At 41.2% G+C, this 27,930-nt stretch overlaps 1 protein-coding gene across 1 annotated transcript in view; it reads right to left on the reverse strand.

Annotated features, from left to right (window-relative positions):
- Positions 1-1,596: 1,596 nt before the first annotated feature.
- Positions 1,597-27,930, reverse strand: part of NAT8L (N-acetyltransferase 8 like) — an 82,969-nt gene continuing 56,635 nt past the window's right edge. Inside the window, exon 3 of the mRNA XM_073610917.1 lies at positions 1,597-4,497. Within this exon, the coding sequence (XP_073467018.1) occupies positions 4,130-4,497 (368 nt within the window). The 3' untranslated portion in view covers positions 1,597-4,129. The remainder of the gene's footprint in view (positions 4,498-27,930) is intronic.

The raw sequence follows: 27,930 nt of genomic DNA on the forward strand, positions 1-27,930 counted from the left end.
AAAATTGATTTAATTGAATTGTGAAAACATATTTAACTGATGTATTTGGCTGGGTCTAGGTTTTACCTACAAAACAAAAGCCTTTTAAATAGATGTGATAGAACAATTTGGCCATGGACAATTCGCAGCCCCAGAGCCAGCAAAATTTATAAAAGAGTAACTTTGTGGTATAAGATAAGATGATGTATGCCACATAGTACTCACAACATCATGGAAATAATTTTTCACAAACTGTGATGTGAGCACTTAGTCCCACTAGTTTACTGTCAACATGCATTGGCGTGCCCTCAAAAGGCAAATTTTAATTTTAAGGCTCCATTTACACCTGAGCGTATCGATTTACTGGCGTTTTTCTGCTGGGGTTTTTTTAAGCTTTTTTGCGGCTTTTTTAAAGCGTTTTAGAAGTGTATTACAAGCATTTTACAGCTTCAGGCATTTTTTGTTTAGCCAATAGAAAGCACTAAGGGGAGGAGAGGGAGAGTTTTACAAGCGTTTTTCTGCTCAAGTCAGGAGTTTCTATTGAAGTCCACAGGGCCAAAAACTATTGTAATCTGCCAAAAAGAAGCTTGTGTCTTTTTTTGAGCTTCAGGTGTTTTGCTTTAGGCAACAGAACGCTCAGATGTGAACAGGGGCCATTGAAATAAGTGGAATTTTGCTTGTTGGGCGTTTTGGAGCTTCAGAGCTGAGCATTTTTACAAGCTGAAAATCATGGGTTTGTGAGGAAAGACTGCGCTGTAACTCAAATAGTGAAACAAACAGCAGAAAAGCTGCCAACACTCAAACATACAAGGTTCCAAATGACTAATGAAGTGACAGTGTGGCGCTGCTAGGGAAATTGAGATGTATCCTAGATGTGGTGAACTGGAAACAAATATAATGTGCCAAAGTACTAAAAACAAACAGAAGTAAACAAGACTGTGTGCAACACAATAGGTGTGTGTAACGTGAAGTCCACGGGGATGTGAAGTAATGCGTTCTTGTCCACAGTTACATAGGAGTATTGAAATACTTGTCTGTAGTCATTATCAGTGACACTTCAGAGGTAAATAAATAATCTTACCAGCTGTGGTGGACCCTATATGTCATCCGACAAAGGGGTCATACAGGCTTGAGATCCTATGGCGTATGGATCAGATGCTGCTCAGGTACTGGACGTAGGAGGATGGGGTGGGTCCGATACGGTGTCCCTAGCTCTCAGTCCGTGGATTCCACAAGTACTCTGCAACCAAGCAAGTCAACTGGAATCTACGGACCGAGAGCTGGGGACACCGTATCGGACCCGCCCCATCCTCCTACGTCCAGTACCTGAGCAGCATCTGATCCATACTCCATAGGATCTCAAGCCTGTATGACCCCTTTGTCGTATGACATATAGGGTCCACCACAGCTGGTAAGAGTATTTATTTACCCCTGGAGTGTCACTGATAATGACTACAGACAAGTATTTCAATACTCCTGTGTAACTGGAGACACCCCTACGGGAAGAACGCATTACTTCACATCCCCGTGGACTTCACGTTACACACACCTATTGTGCTGCACACAGTCTTGTTTACTTCTGTTTGGTTTTAGTACTTTGGCACATTATATTTGTTTCCAGTTCACCACATCTAGGATACATCTCAATTTCCCTAGCAGCGCCTTCATTATACAAGCTGAAAATTGCTCAGGTGTGAACGGAGCCTACAGAGCTAGGCCAACACATGTGGAGGACATATGTCATTGACCCAATTGTTTCCTCCAGCGATGTGCATTTTCTTTTCAAGTCAACTGAAAACAGGCCTTCAACATGTGGCTAAAACCCAATAACATTTAAAAATGTGCATTTACACATTTATTTTCTAATGGACTTAGTGTGCAAACGATATTCATTATTATGCCTGTATGATGATTCTCACTTTAATGTTATGTGCAGAACATTACAGTTACCCATCGTGTAATTAAAAATAAACTAGTCTCATTGTCTATGACACTGGTATATTTGTACAATGTTAAAATGAAAAACCCCAAAGTTGTATACATTCAGCGCATGTCTTAAAGATTACATAGGCTATTTATTGAGGTGCAGAGAGGTCAAAACAGTGGAGGTGCTTGAGAATTCTGTTATTAAGAGGGCTCTGATAGCTTCATTTTTGTCCTCTAGGTTTTCAAGCTGGGCTCTAGGAAGTGTGTTTTATCTAGACAGGGATATATCTTTTAGCACATGACGGTGCAAAATATTCTGAAGATTTGCTTATCCTTTTTTCTACTTTGTGTTTGTTTTGTTTTTTAATTTTGCAAATCAATTTCCTGCAAGTGTAGGGTACTTTTGCCCAACCATATAAGCAGATATAATTATGTATCAGTCTCAACCCATACAATAATATTTACACGCCTGGGCAAGGAAACCAATTTGGTTAAATGACAGTAACCTTCTGACTGTATTGAAAACAATAGGGATATTTAATGAAATATACTTCAAGTTATTACCAGCCTAAACATTAAGCTTAATAGAAAACTAATATTTCAGCTTTGGTGGATTGTTTAATCACCTGCTGATTTCCATTATTTTTCTGTGACTCTAACTATTACAAGGAAGTCTCCTTGTAATACTGGATCCACCATTTATTTCTACTATGGAGAATGCAGTGAGAGGGTTCAGAGATCTATAAGAAACTAGCGTGTGTCTTAACTCATTGCCATTTCTTCAAACCCAAACTGTTTCAAGTGGACTTGTCTTTTTGTCCACATTCCAGCTTCTATTTGTGAAAATGCAAGTTGACATTTATTATCTAATATAGTCATTAGCATACTATAATATTGCAATGCATTCTAAAAAAATAAACTATCAAATACTAAGCAACTTAAATGCTTTAACATATATAATTTTCAAAAGCATTTTAGACTTTTTTTTTTTTTTTTTTACAATTGAATATCTACCCAGTGATTCTTAAACATACAACATGCAAATATTCTATCCCCAAACAATTTACAAAAATTATACAGTTCAAGACAGAAGCTGCTGACTTGGACAGATTGTTTTGGCAAGCACTGTACGTACATACCATGTACAGAAACATGCCAAATTTGCTTTGCATTGCTACTTGCATTATACAAGTCAGAATTCTGATATATTTAAAGCAGTTATATTTACAAGGAAGTTCGCACCTCCATTTTATATATTTATATATATATATATATATATACACACATTACATAGGGAGTTCATTAGTATTAATACATTCCTTCTCTCCCCTTCCTAAAAAAAAAAAAATACATTTTATTTTTCACTGATTGCTTTTGTCAAAGATTTGGTGAAGACAATACAAATGCATTGCCAAGGTACTCCTAACTTCTCTTGTGCTCAGTGACATCAGTATGAGACAAACAATTTGAGGAAATTCTTTTAACACTTTGATGCACATTAAGAATTGTGGATATTAGATCTGCAAGTCCCCTTGTGATAATACAAGAGCTCTAGCTACATGATATCTTACAAATGGGCTCAGTTAGACGTAACGGGAAGTTTGCTGGCTTAGAAAGAGTTTGACATCTCCAGGAAGGTCACAGAAGATTGATGTGCCTAAGTTCGTTGAGAGGTTTGGCAGAACTGTTGACACATCTATAAAAGTGCAGCCTCAATGCTTCAGTGGCAGTGCTGTGTGAATGTATAGACACTTCCTCTTCATGCATTGGACCAAGCATTGGTATTCACATTGTCTTGAAAATAGGTTAACTAGAAGATCTATATATACTACACTCTACTGGTATTTTACATTGCATTCGCTCTTGATTTTGGAGCCCATCCCCCTTTCCCATATGTCAATATTTACAATTTAAAAAAGACTACATTTACAGCAGGCCAGAATTTCGGTTCCTGTGCTTTACAATACCTAGCTAGGCTTTTCCTAACTGATAGAAGAGCCATCCTAATTAGAAAGTTAATACTAAACTTGTGAGAGGGAGGACCACACTGCCTCTATCTTTCAATGTCCTTGCAAGGGCCTGTTGTACATTCGCTAAGAAGGAAGAAACCGATTGCAATATGAAGGTGATGACAGGCAAATGACGCTATTTGCCTCACTGCGGTGATGTGTTAGGAGAGAATGGAAGCTGAGGTGGGGAGATCAGGCAGGGGTTGAATTTTTTTCTACTCTTCACGAAGCTGTAGACAGTAGCGGTGGTAGCGAAGCTGAAAGAACATTCTCTCAAGCAATGAATGTGTCATCCCTGGGACAGCATGGTTTTCAATGACACCCACATGCTTGAAACCCAAAGACTCATACAGCTTGTGAGCTGCAATTTTCACAGCTGTAGTGCCAAGCATGATGGAGGAGTAGTGGTTTAACATGGCAAACTCCAGGACTTTGCGGCCTAAAGCCTTGGCGATTCCTTTCCCGCGGTAGTTGGAGTCTACAGACATTCGTCTAAGCTCGACTACGTTGTCTTCTTCATTGCCTCTGGCTGCCACTATTCCAACGACTCTGCTATCCAAGACTGCCACCCAGAAGCAGGATCCTGTAGAACACAAGTACACATGTCAGAAAAGTGGTGGTCTCTAAAAGTTGTCTAAGGTCTAAGAGAGGGAGATCCCTCTTTTAATATTAGCCATTTTAATATTGCATGAAGGGGGATTTATCTCCCCAGCTATGGCCTTGAAGTAGCATTAAATATAACAATTGTATTCCACTATATGCAGCTGTAGGTACTACACAAAGGGGGTTACAAGTAAATAGAAAAAATTATAGTTTAAACAATTCCATCAAGCATTTTAACCTTTGAAAATAAAATCCCAACTAAGAGCAGGAACTACAAGGATTCTGCTTTTAACTTTAATAATTAGAGATGCCTCTTCTATGCTTTAACTTTAATAACTAGAGATGCCTCTTCTATGCTCCTGTGATCATGATTTAATGTTGTTACTATATGCTCACCTTACCTGACTTTAAAGCTCAGCTTTCCCCAACAAAGAGACATTAACCAATTGTGGCACACCCTTTAGCTACTGCAATAGTGGGTGGACCTCAAGAAAAAGGAATGATATCTTGTAAACAGGATTAGGAAGGCACATAGAAGATTTTCTGTCTGGCAACCATAACTTTGTAGTACCTACTATGAGATAGACCTTTAAAAAGGCTTACAGGTGTACTTCGTATTGAAATCTTTAAAATCCGACTTCATTTTTCCAGAAAATGTAATAATGGGACGTAGCACGGGAAAATGGTCAACTTTGCAAAAAAGTGTATTACTTGTATAGGAGAGTTTTGAAGTATGTAATGAGAGCTGCAGTATTTTGTGCTTTTTTTATAACTGCCTGTAGTATATCCCACACATCGAAAATCCTTGGTTCATAGTTTGAAATTCACTGCCTCTCTACTTGAGAGTCTAATGGACAGAGGTAACTAACTATGTGACATCTATTTCAAAGCAAGACAATGTAATTTCAGTGATCTGTGTCATTTGATACAGTGGAGGATGTCCCAACCAATGTACTTGACTCTTGCGTATGGGATGATCAAATTTTAAGTGTAGCTGATGAATCAGAGAATCAAAATATGGTGATAAGTGGAGATGTGCCATACTGTACATATGCAAAAGTCACTAACAAATTTAAGTATACTATAGGTAGTCTGAAGCATACTGTCTGCAGATTGAACTGCATCCTAGTATTTAGCAGTATCCATGAGCTTCTTAACTGATGACACTTTTAGGAGGACTAAAGACTTCAGAATAGCTCTTCAACTTCATCTATGTGGAACACATTGGTCCTTGGGTACAGAACCGAAAGAAAGGCTATTGGCATTGTCCATATCAATGACTTAGCTTCTTCTACCTTTTCATTTTGCAATTTGGGCAGGGAAACTAGATAGTGGTTGCTATATGTCAAAAAATACATTTCTTCTTTCAAACTGTATGTGATGTTACATGATGGTGACACACATGGGAGTCTGTTGACAATTTTCATCCACTACAAAATTCCTAAAAAGGACAGCTTTGGTCTGCTTTTAATCTGTTAAAATTATTCCTAAAGACAAGACACTTAGGTGATACTTCCCCCACCTTTCTTCCTTCTTGTATCCATACAGAGCTGACTCAACTCTGAGGACAGCAGCCGTCAGCCCCCCACAACATGCTTTTTGTGTATAGACTTTATCTTGATTATGGAAAGTTACAGCTCTACCTGTTGTACACTCTCTGTTCTCGCACATATTCCATGTGCCTGAATACTTTGATCCTCAAGTCCATTTAAGCGCCTGTCCCTATTGAGGATATGAGCTGGATAAAAATGGACAGGTCAAAGTAATTGATTCCTTCATTCTAAGTCCCACCTTTCTGTGTGATTCCAACGTGAATACTGTTCAACAGTTTAACCCCTTGGCGCCTGCACATCCTGGCCCTTTAACCACTTCAGCCCCGGAAGAATTTGCCCCCTTCCTGACCAGAGCACTTTTTGCGATACTGCGTCACTTTAACTGACAATTGCGCGGCCGTGCAACGTTGCACCAAAACAAAATTGATGTCCTTTTTTCCCCACAAATAGAGTTTTCTTTTGGTGGTATTTGATCACCTCTGCATTTTTTATTTTTTGCGCTATAAACAAAAAAATGCAACAATTTTGAAAAAAAAGCAATATTTTTTACTTTTTGCTATAATAAATACCCCCCAAAAATATATAAAAAACCTAATTTCTTTCTCAGTTTAGGCCGATATGTATCCTTCTACATATTTTTGGTAAGAAAAAAAAAATCGTAAAAAAGCTTATATTGATTGGTTTGCGCAAAAGTTATAGCATCTGCAAAACGGGGTAGATTTATGGCATTTTTATTATTATTATTTTTTTTTTATTAGTAATGGCGGTGATCTGTGATTTTTATCGTGACTGCGCCATTATGACGGACACATCGGACACTATTTTGGGACCATTGTCATTTATACAGCGATCAGTGCTATAAGAATGCACTGATTACTGTATAAATGACACTGGCAGGGAAGGGGTTAAACACTAGGGGGCGATCAAGGGGTTAAGTGCGTCCTAGGGAGTGATTCTAACTGTGGGGGGGTGGGCTACCACTGGCATGACAGCAATCACTTCTTCCGATGACGGGGAGCAGTAGATAACTGTCATGTCACTAGGAAGAACAGGAAAATGCCTTGTTTACATAGGCATCTCCCCGTTCTGCCACTTAGTGACACAATCCTGGGACTCCCCTTGGTGTCCGCGGGAGCTGCGGACACGGTCACGGAGTACGCCCGCAATGCCGCGTCTTAAAGGGGACGTACCTGTACGCCCATTTGCGCAGCCGTGCCATTGTACCGAGGTATATCGTCGTGCACTGGTCGGCAACCGATTTAGGGATTTCAGATGCCGGGAGGCGGGGTGGGATTTCTGATCATGTAACCACTGTGATCAGCAGTCACAGCAGTCACATGATGAGAAAGCTCCCGATTATAAGTATAGACTGTGAGCTTTCCGTTAGCCATTAACTGTGCCAGGAGCACGCAGGGTGTGTGCTCTAGGCACAGCTCCATTTATATTTAGGTACGCATATATGCGGCCTCTTGGTGTTAAGGCCCATCTGCCAAGAGGCAGCATATATGTGTACAGCCGGCAGGAAGGAGTTATGCATGTACAGAGCTGATACATGCTTCAGTCGTGCAAAGTGAAGCTGATAGATTGGCATCCACAGAAGTTTACTGCCCACACTCTGAATAATTATTTGGATAAAATGAGATGCAATTTTGTTTTTGATATAAGCTTTGGGTAAACCTTTCACAAAGGAAACTGCTGACCCTTCCTGAAAATGCTAGTTGCCCCGTTGTAATGCTGCCATTCTTGCTTCACAACTGAATCACTGACCTGAAACGACTATGCAGACAAGGCCTTTAAACCTATTTCTGACCTGCTTGATTAGCATAGTTGTTTGGGGGGGGGGGGGGGGGTCAGCGAACTACTAAGTAACTAGGTCAGAAATTGCAACTGCTGCAAAGTAAACAAAAAAATACAGAAAGCTATGAACTAAAGTATAAAATAGCCTGAAAACAGGCTGTGTACATATACTGAAAGTTTAACACAACATAATATTTGCTGTTACTAACAAAAATAAAACAGCAATTACAAATCCATCCCCATCACTAAGCACTTTGTTTTGGTAGGAAGTATACGAAAAGATCCGGACAGCCGCACACCGAGAAAAAATGCAAGTGTCTTTATTGTAAAATCAGGATCATAGAGTATACAGGACACTGTAGCAAAAAGGTACAGACAAAACAGCTAATGTGTTTCGCACTTATGCCAAGTGCTTGCATTTTTTCTCGGTGTGCGGCTGTCTGGATCTTTTCGTATACTTCCTGCCTGGCTCAGCATTAGCCAGCACCTGGGGCTCTTTCCTTTTGGTGGCAATTATCTCATTCACAACTGGCTTGAATCCAAATCTGTGCGGTGAAGTCTCTCTCACTTTGTTTTGGTATAAAGGTTTTTGGGTACACTATTTGGGAAGGATAAAACAGACACACACACACACACATTCTTCTTTTTTTTTTGAATAAAGAAACTTACAAAATAAAAAGGTTGTGAAAGTTTTTGGTTTTGCAGTGGTCTTCTGGGCTAAATGACAGTTCATCCAATGACACTTAGGGGTTGATTTACTAAAGGCAAATAGACTCTTCACTTTGCAAGTGGATTTTCTCTAGAGTGAAGAGGGTGATGCTCTGCTGACTTCCATCACCCAATCATGTGCAAAGCACATTTGTTTGCACATAACTGGGTATTCTGTGGCTGTTGAGTGTGTCAGAACTTCTCTACTTATACAAGTTAATAGGAATGCAGAAACAGCTTGAAGCAGGCTGATGCGACTTAGAGGTTGTTCAAATGCAGGTCAGAAGGAGGTTAATTGCACTGTTAAACTCATCTCAGAAGCATTTCAAACTGCTCTCAAAGGCTAGTGGAATGCATCTGAAAACAAGCTGCATTTGCCCATGGGGACACAAGCCCAAAGCTTGTGGACACAGACCCTTAACCACTTGCTGACCACCCTATAGTAGTTTTACTACTACAGGGTGGCAGCTGTGCGCCGGATCGCGTGTATACATAGGGGATTTGGCATTTCTGCCTGCAGGTGGCACGGGTGCACCACCGGCACACCGCTTCTGCTGTGAATATTCAAAAAGTAACACAAACATCTAATTAACTGCCATGGGCAACTCAAGCATTTAGTCCTAAATGGAAACACTGTGCGATTGACGTCCACTGTTGGTGGTTTGGAACATGTTTTTTTTAGATGACAAACCAGTGCATGCACATTGCTAAAAAAGACCAGTAAACGTACATGTACTTAGTTTTTCAAGGTTGGCAGAACAATCTTGAAGAATCTCAGGGATCTTTTTAGCTGCTGACATCATTTCCATTAACTTGAATGGGAGCTGAGCACAGACCTCTATTTAGCTGTATCACACCTCTATAAATATCATTCCTCTTCTTTCCACTTCAGTGGCTTCTAAGAAATTCTCCACCAGGAAAGGTCAATTGTCTTAAATATTGATTTTCTTTTTTCTCTGATGCAGCATAAGAGGAAACGAAAAGATGTAAAATCTATTGTGCTGCAGAGCTAGGAAAATGGTGGTAATGACAGAATGTAAGGCAACCATAGCCTAAGGGTTGGCCAGTTTTGTGCAGCCTGTTCAGGCCATTCGCTGCTCAGCATCCTGTATCTGTGTTCAATGTAAGCAGTTTTACTACCATGCACCCTTTTGGAAGAGCCTTTATCATGGTGTTATCTGGGTGGCTGATCATCCAGCTTAAAAAAGGATGGACTGAATTAAATTTATCAAGTTACCTTTGATGTAATTTTAGATTTTTTTTTTTAATTCACCAAGCTGTTATTTACCCTTTTTGTTCAGGGTAGTTGTTTGGACTGTGTCATTCCTCAAACACCAAAGACATTTGACACTCTTAAGCCCCGTACACATGGGGCCAACATTGGGTGGTATTGGCTGCTTAAATAGAAACCGGCGAACATTGATCCCATGTGAATGGCAGCCGGTCTGACAGAAGCCGGCCAAACGTCTGGCTTCTGTTGAAGGAGCATGACCGATAAAGGTCTGCCAATAGGCATCTGATCAGCGCTCTCAGCCATTGGCTGGCAAGAGGGCCATCCCCCCTGTCAGAACGCAATAGCTCAGCGGGGAAGATTGCTGTTCTAACATCGGATGGTTATTACAGCAGCTCCTTCTGAGCTTATCAGTTTTTTTCATTTAGCCCACTGAGTTGAATGAAAAAAAAAAAAGTGCTAATGTGTACTAGGCTTTAAAGTGACCTTGCTACTATTCTGAAGTTACCCAACTCAGATATACCAATAAGAGTGTACATACACTATCAACCCTTCCCGCTGAACGTGTTCCATTCCAGAGAAGAGGGTCCCCTAAAGCTTTCACTCATTTCTCTCACAGCTCTCTACATCTTTACAGGAGACAGTAGGGCCACCACCATGATATGGAGGTAAAAAAGGTAGCTGGATGGGGGGTTAGAACAGCCAAGAGGGCTTAGAGTGAGTTGGCATGAATTTCCTTGTCCTGTTCTTTAAACTGTTTACACTCTGGCATCAGACTCACAAGAAACTGTTCTCCAGATGTTTAAATATACAAACCTCAACTTGCACAGGGTGCTGTTCTGTGTTAGGAGTCATGCCTTCTAAAAAAAAAACTAGAGTTTTCCCAATGACGGTTCCTAATGCCTCTATAGTTATAATATAGTAAAGTAGAGTCACTAATTAAATTATAAACTAAGACTAAGAGTGAAAAATCGAATTTCATTTTTAAGTTAAACATGAAAAAGTGTATTTAGAATACCCATTACAACCCATGTGACAAAATTGCTGCTGAGCAGTGATACGTGACACAAAGGAAAGATTGATATGATAGCTATGCTCCTCCAGAAGGGCAGCTAATACAAGTGTTTGATATGATTATTTGAGATGGATTTTATACACACCATTGGTTTCTATAGTCGCCACGTTTTTCCCAGATATAAAAGGCTGTGAGCTGTATTCCCAATTCATTTCTAAAAGCCTCATGGATATACAGATTACAGAGGCATAATTTAACCGTTTCTCCTCTCCCATTTGGCTGAAGACTTGTCACATGCAAGGTAATCTGATAAAAATGCCAGCCATGAGTTACATCTCAGGCACAAAATATCTTGTCATCTACAATAACCACCGGAATTCCAGTTGTTAGTTTCATAGTGCCTGGATATGAAATATGGAATCTGGCGGCCTGCGATGATCAAGAGAATTCCTCTTTGAATGGTGCTTTTCAATAAGGCCATGCAATGAGCAATAATGGTCCATACAGTGCTATAATCCATGGCAACTAGTCAGATTTAATCTCTTAACCACTTCAGCCCGTAAGAATTTACCCCCTTCCTGACCAGGCAATTTTTTACGATACGGCACTGCGTCGCTTTAACTGACAATTGGGCGGTTGTGCGAAGTTGTAACCAAGCAAAATTTATGTCCTTTTTTCCCCACAAATAGAGCTTTCTTTTGGTGGTATTTGATCACCTCTACAGTTTTTCATTTTTGTGCTATAAACAAAAAAAGAGCGACAATTTTGAAAAAAAAAAAAACACAATATTTTATACTTTTTGCTATAATAAATATCCCCAATATAAAAAAAAAAAAACTTTTTCCTCAGTTTAGGCCAATATGTATTCTTCTACATATTTTTGGTTAAATTTTTTGGTTTAAAAAAAAAAATCCACAATAAGCGTATATTGGTTGGTTTGTGCAAAAGTTATACCACCTACTAAATAGGGGATAGATTATTTGCATTTCTATTATAATTTATTTTTTACTAGTAATGGCGGTGATCAGCGTTTTTTATCATGACTGCGACATTGCGGCAGACAGATCGGACACTTTTGACACTTTTTTGGGACCAGTGACATTTATACAGCGATCAGAGCTAAAAATATCCACTGATTACTGTATAAATGTCATTGGCAGGGAATGAGTTAACACTAGGGGGCGCTCAAGGTGTTAACTGTGTTCCCTATGTGTGTTCTAACTGTGGGGGGGATTGGACTGACTAGGGGAGGAGAACGATCAGTGTTCCTACTTAGTAGGAGCGCACGATCTGTCTCCTCTTCCCTGAGAGAACCGGGATTTGAGTGTTCACACACACAGATCCCGGTTCTCACTCTGTCATGAGCGATTACGGGTGCCGAGCACGCGCATTGGCTCTGGGGAAGCAGTGCAGCGCGCGCGCCTGCTAAAGCGTCTTAAAGAGCTGACGTACAGCTACGACGGCTTGCGCAGGGGAGCCAACCTGCCACAGTATAACTGCGGCGGCTGGTCACAAAGCGGTTAATTAACCACTTGCCCACTGGGCACTAAAACCCCCTTCCTAACCAGATTTTCAGCTTTCAGTGTACTCACAAAAATCATAATGGAGAGTCTATTCCAGGCTGGCTAGAAGAGGGGACCCACAAAATATTTATTAATTTAGATTACCTGATATTCTAACAGTCCATGTCTTAGCCTAACAGCTAAGACACTTAAGCTAGGTGACCTAGAGAAATCAGTTTTAATATTTTGTGCTTAAAGCAAATCCTCACCCTTAAAACAATCAGCCCTCCTCCCCACTCCTCCTCCAATCCTCTAGACAAATATTGTGCTTTTTTCTCCTTTATTTCCTTTTTTTTTTTTTCCTTTTTCTTAACAAAAAGTCTTCAGCCTTCCTGACCAAAGCGCTTTTCGCAATTCGGCACAGCATCGCTTTAACTGACAATTGCGAGGTCGTGCAACGTTGCACCCAAACAAAATTGCCGTCCTTTTTTCCCACAAATAGAGCTTTCTTTTGGTGGTATTTGATCACCTCTGTGGTTTTTATTTTTAGCGCTATAAAAAAAAAACATGATACAAAAAAACAAAATTGGGCTAACTTTACTGTTTTTTTTTTTTTTTAAATTCATGAAAGTGTATTTGAAAGACCGCTGTTGAAATACAGTGTGACATAAAATATTATAATGATTGCCATTTTATTCTCTAGGGTCTCTGCTAAAAAAAATATATATAATGTTTGGGGTTTCTAAGTAATTTTCTAGCAAAAAATACAGATTTTAACTTGTAAGCAACAAGTGTCAGAAAAAAGCTTAGGCATGGAGGGGTTAACCTTACTAAAAACCTCATGGGCGAGCCGCCTTTCAGGCCTCAGTAGAATGCACTGATTGTAGAGGGGAGATAGGTTGCTCATTCATCCCAATACTAGAACATTTTCACATCTGAAAAGCTGAGTGGCCTGCTCACCAGCCTACTGTTGGAATCTCTGATGATCGGCTGAAACCTCAGGAAAAAATGAAATGCTGCATATGACTTTTTTGTATTTTCATATGCAAGTAGCAGTTGTAGCATTTGTTCTTTTAAATGTTTTACAGACACTTCTTAGCTGCTAGAAAAATGTCTGTTGTTTATATAGCTGAATCTGAAATTTACACAAGTGAACAACTTATCATAGTGACTCATCCTATATACTGATCCGTCCTTTAGACAGGTCTGTACAAAGTTTTAGTCAGACACAGACAGTCTGAAAGGAAACAGCTTCTGCTATTGCTATAGTGTTGGCCAGAGCCATGCTTGCCCAGGAAACATTGTACAGTTAACTTAGCAAATACAAAAGACTGCCCTGCACTTGATAATGCATAGGTCTGCCAACTACTCAATCCTTAAAGTGGATTTAAGGAGTTTAAAGTTTTCCTTTAAACTTCTGCCCCAAGTGCCAGAAACATACATAAAACATCCGGGAAAATTAATAAATATAAAATGCAAAGAGCCATAGGAATTCTGTTGCAATAAATCTTATTTTTTGACTTCTCTTTTCTACCATTCACATGGTCAGCATATTTTGAAATTTCAGTTGGAGGATAATAGGAATTTTATAAAATTTAGGATTGCAGCTTACAGCTTTTAAAATGATTTTTTTTTGCATTTTGGACTCTTTATATTGTGTTCAGGCTGTCTTAATAAACCTACTTTGGGGGATGCTTGTTTGGGGTTTCCGTCATTAATCTAGTTTACTTTGTAATCACTTTTTGTAGCTTCTCACCTGGGGGAGTTATTTCTTCCACGCTTCCTTCCCTGGGGAAATTAAAAGCAGTAATTTAGCGTTTAACTGAAAGCTCAAAAATGATTTCCTGGTTTAGCTATCATTCTCTGCTAATAAGAAAATGAGAAACAATTTCATTAGCAGTGCTGCATGCTGCGTTCACGAGTTCTTGACCCTCCAACACTTTTGTGGTTACCAGCTTTCTCCTCCTGCTTCAGAAGGGGAGGCAGTTTCTACATCTTAGTTACCCAGGCTCTCTGCATGGGAAATCAGTTTAGATCTTCTCTTCTCAGTATAGATTACTGCAGCAGTCTCAAATGATTTAGGTTGGAGAGCAGATCTGAATTTTCAAGGGCCTGTGTATGCCTGCAGCAGCTTTTTCTACTGAAAGAGTAATGAAGCCCTAGCATTTAGATACATCAGGCTGTTTATGTTATGAAAAGTGATACTCCGTTAACTAATAAATGAAGTGTTGGTAAAGCAACATGAAAATGGCTAAGCCCACAGTATATTTGTGGTAGGTTCACATTAACAGAGAAGCACAGATGCAGTCATATATTATAAAATGAGCGTAGCTGAGGTTTCCATATCTACAATCTGGTTAGAAATTAACAGGCACATTAAGAGCAGTAGTTGGCAATTTATAATCTACACCTTATTGCTCCCTAAATTAGTACATAAGATTTCCTGTACAGGTCACCACCTTCACTAAGCAGCATTTGCATCTAGACTGAGGGCATGCTATGACCTCAATGCAGTAACAAAGACACAGTCTACTCTGTGACAAAAAACATACACTATGTATTGGTCCTTCATGGCTCTGTAGTACGTTGCTAGAGTTAGATCTGAGTTTCCCCAAAAAAAATGTTTGGGCAAATGCAAGGATAAAGCTTGTGATTTCACATCACCTTTTAGAACAGTGGTCTCCAAACTATGACCAGGAGGCCAGATGTGGCCCTTTGCTTGCTGTTATCTGACTCTTGGGGCACTATTCCGCCCACTGATACCATACAATACAATAATGCAATAATACAATAATGGGATACAGTGACAGTGGAGCAGTCCATAGCTAAAATCGTATTGTGATCTACATTGCTGCTAAAAAAAAAAAATTACTGAAATTAAATGTTATTGTTTTACTGCAATGTGAACTTTAAGCTTTTGAATGAACAGGCAACAGTCGTTGCATAAACAAAAACCTCTCATTGTCAATGTGTAGCCTGTCCCTTCCTGTTTTTTTTTTTTTCATTTGCATATTTGTTCTGTGAAATATTGAAGCCATACACATCTATGCAAGTGACGTAACATCCACACATCCACAGGGGGAGGTCATCAATGGCATAGCTACCAATGTAACTAATTTGGAGGACGGTCCCTCTTTTGGAACCAAATCCCCTGTTCCTCATTCCTCCTCAGGTATTCCTCTTTTTTAGTCTAATACAGGGATCTGCAATTAGCGGACCTCCAGCTGTTGCAAAACTACAAGTCCCATCATGCCTTTGTCTCTGGGTGTCATGCTTTGTGGCTGTCACAGTCTTGCTATGCCTCATGGGACTTGTAGTTCTGCAAGAGATGGAGGTCCGCTAATTGCATATATCGACTGCTATGCAAAAGGTACTATTTACTAAAATTGTTATACTGCATCCAACCTTGCATTTATTATCATGAAAAAAAAACTTATAAATGAGAAGTAGTGGCAAAATAAGCACTTGTGGGTTTATCCAATAATTTTTTGGGGGCATTACATTTTCTTGGTCTCCATAGGGGTGTTACAGGTGTCTGTCCTTTGCCTACATACTTTGTACTTCAATGTGTCCCTCATTCCCCATTCAGAAAGTTGGGAGGTATGTAATTTTACCCTCCACCTTTTTTTAGTGCATTCTGGAAATCTAAACGGCAAGACAATTATGTATTCTGCAGATACAAATTGGCGCGGATGTTTTGAAAATTCATAAAACACAGTATCTTGTTGCTTATCTTTGTTCAAGGTCATGTGGAGACTGTGCTTGTGTATGGTAAATTAAATGCCTCTCTTATATATTTTATATGTGTTGGTGGCAACAGAGAGACACAAAAATAGTCTGTATATCAGAATGGCATGTCTTAGCTCAGAAAAAGATAGCAACATAATACAGAACTCAGAAGATAAAGGGTAAAGAAGAAGTTATGTAGTATTAAAAGGCCGAAGAGTATAGGTGACAGCTGGTGGAGTATTCAGGTGGTGGAATGTAGGTAGTACAGGTGATAGCTGCTTAATGTGGTTCTAAAGTCAAAACAGGTTTTACTTGCATTCCCTGCATTAGGGTAAAAAAAATGTCTAAAAAGTTGTATGGGCCTTCCCCTCTTGATGCATCTCTGTACCCTTCTGCAGCGGTGCTCTTTCCTCTTCTCACAGGACACAGAGGCTCCTGCTGCTGCCAATCTAATACTGGGGGGGTCAAGCCACACTGTGTGTATGTCTATGGAAGCACAGCCTGGCTCGGAAGCATGCCTGCATGAGTGCACCATAGCAGCCGGCTTGCTATGGGGGCACTCGGAAAAGAGTGGGTGCAGAGAGTGCCGGCAGGGGACTTCAGAAGTGGAGATAAAAGAACGCTCTATGCAATACCATTGTACAGAGCAGGCAAGTGTAACTTTTTATTTTATTTTAGGAAAAATAGCCTTTGTTACCACTTTAAGTTTGCAGGTAGCAGAAAATACAGGTTACTGTTTCCTAGGTGTATAGGTGGAAAAAGATAGCCTGCATAGTTGACAGCTCTTTAGGTGTACAGGTGAAAGATAAGCTGTGATATCTGGTGGGGTACACAGGCTGCAGAAGGTAGGCATTACAGATGGCAGCTGCTCAGGTGTACAGTAGGTAGAATGTAGGCAGTATAGATAACAGCAGGTCTGGTTTACAGGTGGTAGAAAATGGGCAGCACAGGTGGTAGCAGGTGGGGTAATTGGGTGGTAGAATATAGGCAGTACATATAACAGCTGGTTAGGTGTAGAAGTGGAAGATTGTAGGCAGTACAGGTGATAGGTAGTAGGATTTACAGGTGGCAGCATGTAGGCTGTACAGGTATTAGCTAGCTGAGTGTACAGGTTGTAAAATGTAGGCAGCACAGGTGGTAGCTGATCAGGTGTACAGATAGCTGATCAGGTGTCCAGATAGCAGAATGTAGGCAGTACAGGTGACAAATGATTGGATGTGCATGGGGCAAAAGTAGGCAGCACAGGTGATAGATGGTGGAGTGTACAGGTGGCAGATTGTAGACAGTAGGGGAGACAGCTAGTGGGGTATACAGGCAGCAGATAATAGGCAGTAGAGGTGACAGCAGGTGGCAGAATGTGGGTAGCACAGGTGACTACTGGTCAGGTATACAGTACAAGTGGCAAAGTGTAGGCAGTATAGGTGATAGCTGGTGGGGTGTAGATGTGGAAGATTGTAGGCAGTACAGGAGACACCTTATGGGGTGTATAAGTGGAAGATTCTAGGAAATACAGAAGACATCTGTGAGGTGTACAGGTAAAAGATTGTAGGCAGTGCAGAGACAGCTGGTGGGATGCAGAGGTTGCAGAATGTAGGCAGTACCGATGACAGTTGGTGGGGTGTACAGGTGGCAGAATGCAGGCAGTAGAAGTAATAGTTGGGCAGGTATATAGATGGCAGAAGGGAGGCAGCACATTGGTGACAGCTTTTAATGATACAGTTGACAGAATGTAGGCAGTACAGGTAATAGCTGGCGGGGTGTACAGGTGGCAGAATACAGACAATACAGAATACAGTCATGTGTACTGTAGGAGGAATGCAGTCAGAACAGATGATAACAGTCTGGGTGTTCAAGTGGCAGAATATAGGCAGTACAGGTGTTATCATCTTGGTGGACAGAGTGTGGAGAACAGAAAATGTGCACAAAAGCGAGGATGCTGGCCATAGTGACCACTTAGAAATCTTGTTTCATTTTCCCACAAAATGAAAGGTAAAACCTGATTGGTCACTACAGACAACTCCTCAAATGTTCTTTTCTTCAGTATTAGCAAATCAGCTTTAGTGCACCTTGTTTAAGTGGCAATATGAGAAATTTTAAGCTGTAGAATTTTAGTAGTATGGGAGAGTGTATTTTATGAGGACAAATAAAAGAAAAACACAGAGTACAGATCACAAAACATGGTGAGGATATGGAGCATAAAAAGGTCAGGTAATCTGTACATTAGGTGCAGAATACAGATCACTGAATGTTAACACTGCAGGTCAAACAGTGAACAATACAGGAGGGAAAGAATAAAGTACTGTCACATGTGAAGGGAACAATAGATGTCAGAATACTAACTGCATGGGGAGTACAGTTTTTAAAGTAATAAAAGTAAAAGTTACCATTCAATCCATTAACAAAAAGTATTTGGTATTTTATTGATTAATTTTAATGAAAACCCCCTGGCAAAACAAAAGTATGTACAACTGTATTAGCACGATCCCCTATAACAAGAGAAAAGTTTGAAATTGCATAGCTGGGCTGTCAATCCTGGCTGATGAATTTATGGTTTGCATCTATTATGTATAAATATAATGTGAAAATACAATATAAAAAGATATCCCTGTGCGACTCTCAATCTCCTAATGTGAAAATGTTAAAGGGCTGCTATCACTAATAGTCACACTACATCAAATTACATATAATTAATACAAAATAGTGAAACGTTTCACTTGTCCAACAAATCAATTACAATATATTAATAAAAAACATAAAAGTATATAAAGAATAATATGTAAACTATTAAAATGCTATTTCATACTTTGTATACAAGATTCATAAAGAAACCACATAAGAAGAAAATGCATTGATGTACTTTATGTGGCTGCTTTATGATTTTTGCTTATACAGCATAAATACATAAAATAAAGGGGCATATAGCGTGCTACTAGTGAAAATAAATGAGAACAAAAATATTCTGTGAAGAAAAAGCTGCGACACATAAACATGCCATATCCATGCAAGAAAAAATTGTATAAGGAAAAAAAGTTGCGCTACTTGAAAGTATTAAATTCCCAAAAACAATCATAAATTGATATATGTGTTCAAAATCCAATGTGCAAAATCATATGCGTTAAATCAATATTGAGTAAATATAAATAATGTCAATCAATATACTTGAACAACAATGTAATTAAAAAAATGTCCACATAAAGTCCATATAGTGCAAAATTAATTAATTTAATCATTTAATTAATTTTGCACTATATGGACATTTTTTAATTACAAGTATATTGATTGACATTATTTGTATTTACTCAATATTGATTTAGGGCATATGATTTTGCACATTGGTTTTTGGGAATTTAATATTTTCAAGTAGTACGACTTTTTTTCCCTTATGCTTATACAGCATGAAAGTAGCATTTTAATAGTTTATATATTTTTCTATTTTTATTTTTTATTGTATTCATGGATTGTAATTGATTTGATGGATAAATTGAGTACTTCACTATTTTGTATTTATTAAATGTGAAAAGACAGTTAACTTCTAGAAGACTTTAACTTCAACTGTCTCCCAATTGCTGTTTTATGTTGACACCCTATCACACACACCCCAATGGAGACACGCAGCTGTGCCATCACATATAGCACAGACCTGGTCTACCATTTATTAATGGTGTTCAGCCAATGCTAGAACAAGTGCATGAAGACAGGAAGAAGAAGAAAAAGGCTGGAACTGAAATGCATAAAAAAAAAAAAAAAAAAAAGGAAACAAGTTGAAAACAAGTGATGAAAGAAAAAAAGACGCCACTTGTTTCCGATACACAATGCTATGGCAATCTAAATGTCACTCAATTATGGTTTACATCTATGTCAATGCAAGGAGGCACTGCATTTTGAAATTACATTAGACACTTTATTTTGGCACTATAAAGCAATACTATAACACACTTAACTGAATAGAAAACTGGAAATTAAGTGGCCAACTTCACAATCCCCGATGTAGAAAGTGAACATCAAAGGCAGCAGATCACAATGTGGTCAATGCAAGCTGCAGAATGTGAGGGGTTTAATTAACAAGCCTGGCAGCACTGATCACACAACATTGGGAGTAAAAGAATGTGGGGAGTAGAGAGAAAAAAAGAATGTTGACAGGAAAGCGGCACACTTATCAGCAAAGAACACCGATACTCCTTCAAAATGAACATACAATTTTGTAACATATTTGTCCTTCGGAGATAGATCATGGCCTTTGACATGTTTAGAGTTTGTAAACATTCAATGAAAGACAAACTTGATTATAATTATCCAAGAAGGGAACAGGCATAGGGATAAAACGAAGGTGAACACCACAAAGAAGAGAATGGAGGACAATGGAATTTGCACATAGCAGCTGCTATAAAAACATAGATGTAAACCCTCCTAACTGAGCGATATGTAGCTTGCTAAAACACTGTAGATTATTAACACATGCCTTTAGTTAAATAAAATACTTATTTTCATCCTTTTTTGCATCTCACTGCTGCTGATCCAATGCATCCTCTTGGTCGGCACTTTCAGACTTCATGCACTTCAGCGATGGCTGCATGGGATTTCTCAGGGCGGGTTTCCTGATGTCCACATAATGTGCATTTAAATGGCCACTTGTGGTCTCTATCAAAAGCCTGTGTGACAGGGTGATAACACAGGAGCATAATTGGGAGTGAGGTACAGAGCATTATTGCCCTAGAACAGGAAATACCTGAAAATGAACCTTAATGGCCAGAACACCAGGTATTATTTTAATGAAAGCTGCAGATTTTTAAACATTAAAAATACTTTTAAAATTACATTAAAGTGTATGTTAATGCAAATTTTTCTCCCTTTAAAGAGCCTGCAAGTACAGAAAAAATATGTGTTGATCTGCAAAAAAAATGCACTATATGTTCTCAGCCCTGTTCTTTTTTTGTGGGCTGAATGGTGTCAGCCCTGCCTATTTTCTTTTTTTTAAGTACTTAATCATAGTGACTCTTAAGCTTTTAAGCTTAATATCTAGCCCCCCTCTCTAATGATGGAGCATTTGTAATGGTGACATTGTTCCATTGACTTTTCTTGATAGGTAAATCTAATAGATAACCGTGTTGCTTGCACTCACTTTCCCTGCAAGGAAAGCAAGGATATAGACTTACTTTGTTTTACTCTGGTTTGTTTATTGTTCTTTAACCACTTGACGACCGCCGCATGACTATATACGTCCTCAGAGCGGCACGGGCAGGCAAAAGGGCGTGTATTTACGCCCTTGCCCCCCCGGTGCCAGCGGCGGTCGCCTTTGGTCTGGGAGTGACGAGAGATGAGGGGGAGGCCATCCGTTCGTGCCCCCCCCCCCTCGCGATCGCTCCCAGCCAATGAGAATCCTCCCCTGCCTGTGTGTAGTACACACAGGCAGAGAATGTGATGTCATCTCTCCTCGGCTCGGCAGTTTCCGTTCCGGCGCCGAGGAGAGAAGACATCAATGTGAGTGCACAAACACACACACACTCAGTAGAACATGCCAGGCACACATTACACCCCCGATCCCCCCCCGATCGTCCCCCGATCACCCCCCCCATGTCACACTGACACCAAGCAGTTTTTTTTTTTTTTTTCTGATTACTGCATTGGTGTCAGTTTGTGACAGTTAGTGTGTTAGGGCAGTGAGTATTAGCCCCCTTTAGGTCTAGGGTACCCCCCTAACACCCCAATAATAAAGTTTTAACCCCTTGATCACCCCCTGTCGCCAGTGTCGCTAAGCGATCATTTTTCTGATCGCTGTATTAGTGTCACTGGTGACGCTAGTTAGGGACGTAAATATTTAGGTTCGCCGTCAGCATTTTATAGCGACAGGGACATATACTATCTAATAAATGTTTTAACCCCTTGATTGCCCCCTAGTTAACCCTTTCACTAGTGATCACCGTATAACCGTTACGGGTGACGCTGGTTAGTTCGTTTATTTTTTATAGTGTCAGGGCACCCGCCGTTTATTACCGAATAAAGGTTTAGCCCCCTGATCGCCCGGCGGTGATATGCGTCGCCCCAGGCAGCGTCAGATTACCGCCAGTACCGCTAACACCCACGCACGCAGCATACGCCTCCCTTAGTGGTATAGTATCTGAACGGATTAATATCTGATCCGATCAGATCTATACTAGCGTCCCCAGCAGTTTAGGGTTCCCAAAAACGCAGTGTTAGCGGGATCAGCCCAGATACCTGCTAGCACCTGCGTTTTGCCCCTCCGCCCGGCCCAGCCCAGCCCACCCAAGTGCAGTATCGATCGATCACTGTCACTTACAAAACACTAAACGCATAACTGCAGCGTTCGCAGAGTCAGGCCTGATCCCTGCGATCGCCAACAGTTTTTTTGGTAGCATTTTGGTGAACTGGCAAGCAGCAGCCCCAAGCAGCGTCAGGTTAGCGCCAGTACCGCTAACACCCACGCACGCACCGTACACCTCTCTTAGTGGTATAGTATCTGATCGGATCAATATCTGATCCGATCAGATCTATACTAGCGTCCCCAGCAGTTTAGGGTTCCCAAAAACGCAGTGTTAGCGGGATCAGCCCAGATACCTGCTAGCACCTGCGTTTTGCCCCTCCGCCCAGCCCTGCCCACCCAAGTGCAGTATCGATCGATCACTGTCACTTACAAAACACTAAATGCATAACTGCAGCGTTCGCAGAGTCAGGCCTGATCCCTGCGATCGCTAACAGTTTTTTGGGTAGTGTTTTGGTGAACTGGCTAGCACCAGCAGCCTAGTACACCCCGGTCGTAGTCAAACCAGCACTGCAGTAACACTTGGTGACGTGGCGAGTCCCATAAGTGCAGTTCAAGCTGGTGAGGTGGCAAGCACAAGTAGTGTCCCGCTGCCACCAAGAAGAAGACAAACAGGCCTGTCGTGCCCATAGTGCCCTTCCTGCTGCATTCGCCAATCCTAATTGGGAACCCACCACTTCTGCAGCGCCCGTAATTCCCCTATTCACATCCCCAACCAAATGCAGTCGGCTGCATGAGAGGCATTTTCTTTATGTCCTCCCGAGTACCCCTATCCAACGAACCCCCCCAAAAAAAGTTGTTGTGTCTGCAGCAAGCGCGGATATAGGCGTGACACCCACTATTATTGTCCCTCCTGTCCTGACAATCCTGGTCTTTGCATTGGTGAATGTTTTGAACGCTACCATTCACTAGTTGAGTATTAGCGTAGGGTACAGCATTGCACAGACTAGGCACACTTTCACAGGGTCTCCCAAGATGCCATCGCATTTTGAGAGACCCGAACCTGGAACCGGTTACAGTTATAAAAGTTAGTTACAAAAAAAAGTGTAAAAAACAAAAATATATAAAATAAAAAAAATAGTTGTCGTTTTATTGTTCTCTCTCTCTCTATTCTCTCTCTATTGTTCTGCTCTTTTTTACTGTATTCTATTTTGCAATGTTTTATTGTTATTATGTTTTATCATGTTTGCTTTTCAGGTATGCAATTTTTTATACTTTACCGTTTACTGTGTTTTATTGTTAACCATTTTTATGTCTTCAGGTACGCCATTCACGACTTTGATTGGTTATACCAGAATGATGCCTGCAGGTTTAGGTATCATCTTGGTATCATTCTTTTCAGCCAGCGGTCGGCTTTCATGTAAAAGCAATTCTAGCGGCTAATTAGCCTCTAGACTGCTTTTACAAGCAGTGGGAGGGAATGCCCCCCCCCACCATCTTCCGTGTTTTTCTCTGGCTCTCCTGTCTCAACAGGGAACCTGAGAATGCAGCCGGTGATTCAGCCAGCTGACCATAGAGCTGATCAGAGACCAGAGTGGCTCCAAACATCTCTATGGCCTAAGAAACCGGAAGCTACGAGCATTTCATGACTTAGATTTCGCCGGATGTAAACAGCGCCATTGAGAAATTGGGAAAGCATTTTATCACACCAATCTTGGTGTGGTCAGATGCTTAATAGACCCCAATTTTTTCAAAAAAGAGTACCTGTCACTACCTATTGCTATCATAGGGGATATTTACATTCCCTGAGATAACAATAAAAATGATTAAAAAAAAAAAAATGCAAAAAAGCAAAAAAAAAAAAAAGGACCCCTGTCCCCCCCGCTCTCGCGCAAAGGCGAACGCAAGCGTCAGTCTGGCGTCAAATGTAAACAGCAATTGCACCATGCATGTGAGGTGTCACCACGAACATCAGATCGAGGGCAGTAATTTTAGCAGTAAACCTCCTCTGTAAATCTAAAGTGGTAACCTGTAAAGACTTTTAAAGGCTTTTAAAAATGTATTTAGTTTGTCGCCACTGCACGTTTGTGCGCAATTTTAAAGCATGTCATGTTTGGTATCCATGTATTTGGCCTAAGATCATCTTTTTTATTTCATCAAACATTTGGGCAATATAGTGTTTTTTAGTGCATTAAAATTTAAAAAAGTGTGTTTTTTCCCCAAAAAATGCGTTTGAAAAATACTGTGTGAAAAAAAAAAATGAAACACCCGCCATGTTAATCTGTAGGGCATTTGCTTTAAAAAAAATATATGTTTGGGGGTTCAAAGTAATTTTCTTGCAAAAAAAAAATAATTTTTTCATGTAAACAAAAAGTGTCAGAAAGGGCTTTGTCTTCAAGTGGTTAGAAGAGTGGGTGATGTGTGACATAAGCTTCTAAATGTTGTGCATAAAATGCCAGGACAGTTCAAAACCCCCCCAAATGACCCCATTTTGGAAAGTAGATACCCCAAGCTATTTGCTGAGAGTCATGTCGAGTCCATGGAATATTTTATATTGTGACACAACTTACGGGAAAGAGACAAATTTATTTATTTATTTTTTTGCACAAAGTTGTCACTAAATTATATATTGCTCAAACATGCCATGGGAATATGTGAAATTACACCCCAAAATACATTCTGCTGCTTCTCCTGAGTACGGGGATACCACATGTGTGAGACTTTTTGGGAGCCTAGCCGCGTACGGGACCCCGAAAACCAAGCACTGCCTTCAGGCTTTCTAAGGGCGTAAATTTTTGATTTCACTCTTCACTGCCTGTCACAGTTTCGGACGCCATGGAATGCCCAGGTGGCACAACCCCCCCCCAAATGACCCCAAAATCAAAAATTTACACCCTTAGAAATCCTGAAGGCGGTGATTGGTTTTCGGGGCCCCGTACGCAGCTAGGCTCCCAAAAAGTCCCACACATGTGGTATCCCCATACTCAGGAGAAGCAGCTAAATGTATTTTGGGGTGCAATTCAACATATGCCCATGGCCTGTGTGAGCAATATATCATTTAGTGACACCAGTGACAACTGACAGATGATCACATCCTTTGTGGATCCCGCAGGCCATGCTTCTGAGGACCATTCTATCCAGTGCCATGAGCTACATATTTGTTTTTATGCTACATGCCATTTGTTTGTAGTTCACATTACTTTTTTAAATAAATACTGTCTCACAGCTACACTTAGAAGGTACCTGTGCTTCTCCCTGTGCATCCACCTAGGTGAGTATAATTGTTTTTTTAACTCCATACTTCTTTTTTAAAGTGGTTGTAAAGTCAGAAGGTTTTTTATCTCTATGCATTAAGACACAAAGCCTTCTGTGTGCAGCAGCCTCCCTCAGCTTCTTGAGCCCATCTCGATTCGCGATGTTGCATGTGAGACTTGGCTGTCTGGGACTCTCCCTCCTCATTGGCTGATACAGCAGCGAAGCACCATTGGCACCCGCTGCTGTCTTTAAAAGTCAGTGAGCCAATGAGGAGAGAGGGGTGCGGGCCATGGCTCTATGTCTCTCTCTTTCCCTCCCCGGCCTCCTCCGCCACTGTCATAAGTGAACAGCGGAGAGCAGGAGGCAGCACAGCTCAGGGAGGAGAGCTGGAGGAGGAGCTGGCCAAATTAACTGTCATAGTTAACTTGAAGGTAATTGGTTGCTAGGACACAGGGCAGTTCTGAGCAACCAATTATCAGCTTCTTAATATGAAAAATCAATCTGCCAGCTCTGGTTCCCGCCCTCCATGCAGAACTGTGCTGCCTCCTGCTCTCCGCTGTGTACACAGGTAAGACACTGCTGCTATACCAGTAAGGGGGGGCAGAGGACACTACTGTGTGTGTGTGGGGGGTGGTGATGTGAAGGCAGGGCCACCCCCATAGCAGGGTCTTCTACCACCCTTCACATCAACCCCCGAACCCTGCATTCTGAGCGCAATGCACTCCTGAACCCTGCATCCTGAGGGCAATGCACTCCTGAACCCTGCATCCTGAGCGCAGCACACTCCTGAACCCTGCATTCTTAGCGCACTCCTGAGCCCTGCATCCTGAGTGCAACGCACTCCTGAACCCAGCATCCTGAGCACAGTGCACCCCTGAACCCTGCATCCTGAGCCTAACACACGCTTGAACCCTGCATCCTAAGCGCAATGCACTCCTGAACCCTGCATCCTGAGCGCAATGCACTCCTTAACCCTGCATCCTGAGCGCAACGCAGTCCTTAACCCTGCATCCTGAGTGCACTCCTGAACCCTGCATCCTGAGCGCAACGCACTCCTGAACCCTGCATTGAGCGCAACGCACTCCTGAACCCTGCATCCTGAGCACAGCGCACCCCTGAACCCTTTATCCTGAGCGCAATACACTCCTGAACCCTGCATCCTGAGCACAACACACTCCTGAACCCTGCATCCTGAGCACAGTGCACCCCTGAACCCTGCATCCTGAGCCTAACACACGCTTGAACCCTGCATCCTAAGCGCAATGCACTCCTGAACCCTGCATCCTGAGCGCAATGCACTCCTTAACCCTGCATCCTGAGCGCAACGCACTCCTTAACCCTGCATCCTGAGTGCACTCCTGAACCCTGCATCCTGAGCGCAACGCACTCCTGAACCCTGCATTGAGCGCAACGCACTCCTGAACCCTGCATCCTGAGCACAGCGCACCCCTGAACCCTTTATCCTGAGCGCAATACACTCCTGAACCCTGCATCCTGAGCACAACACACTCCTGAACCCTGCATCCTGAGCGCAATGCACTCCTGAACCCTGCATCCTGAGCGCAACGCACTCCTGAACCCTGCATCCTGAGCTCAACGCACTCCTGAACCCTGCATCCTGAGAGCAACGCACTCCTGATAAGAACAGATACTACACATCTTAGCCAAAGGTACTGTCAGTCACCAGCTCTCTGCTCTGTGCCCCCCATGCTCACTGGAGCACTGGGCATTGGAGGGGGCGGTTTTCTGAGAGGCTGAGCCGGGTCCAGATGTGGGCAGATCCCAACTTAATTGTTGCATTCTTGCCCGATCCTGGACCGGCTCTGTCTGCTGAAAATGAGTCACATGAGTGCAGAACAAACTACATTCCTGTGATCCTGTTATCCACAGGAAACAAGATTTGGCTGTACTTTAAAGCATATGTTCAGTGATTCAGTTTAACATTAAGTGAAATCCATCGTACTAAATTAGCCACTCCAGGAAAAGACACGCTTTGCCTCTGAAACTCACTTTGCTCTGGAATGGCATTCCTCATTTTACATTTCTGACTTTACTAACCTTGTTCCTACAATACCAGATACATATCTTCCAGTGTGTGTGTATATGATATCTATTCTACTTTGTGGATGTGATAGCAGCAAAAGATAAGTATTTTGACCATGCTGTCAGTGAGTGCAATTGTCTTGCAGTGCTTAAGGCCATATCTCAGCAGCAATGGCCCTTTCCCTGCACCAGAAAGTGTCACCCAGCCTGCAGACCTCTTTATTGTAACCTGTGAGCTTTGTGTGCAAACCATCCAGATAGCATGCACTCTATTATCTTCTTCTACATCTCCCAGCTCCTCTCTGACATTTGAAATGTTTGACCATTGATGACAGCAATGAACTTTTCAACCACTGTTTTATC

The sequence above is a fragment of the Aquarana catesbeiana genome, linkage group LG01 (genome assembly GCF_042186555.1).
Source record: "Aquarana catesbeiana isolate 2022-GZ linkage group LG01, ASM4218655v1, whole genome shotgun sequence".
Taxonomy (NCBI): domain Eukaryota; kingdom Metazoa; phylum Chordata; class Amphibia; order Anura; family Ranidae; genus Aquarana; species Aquarana catesbeiana.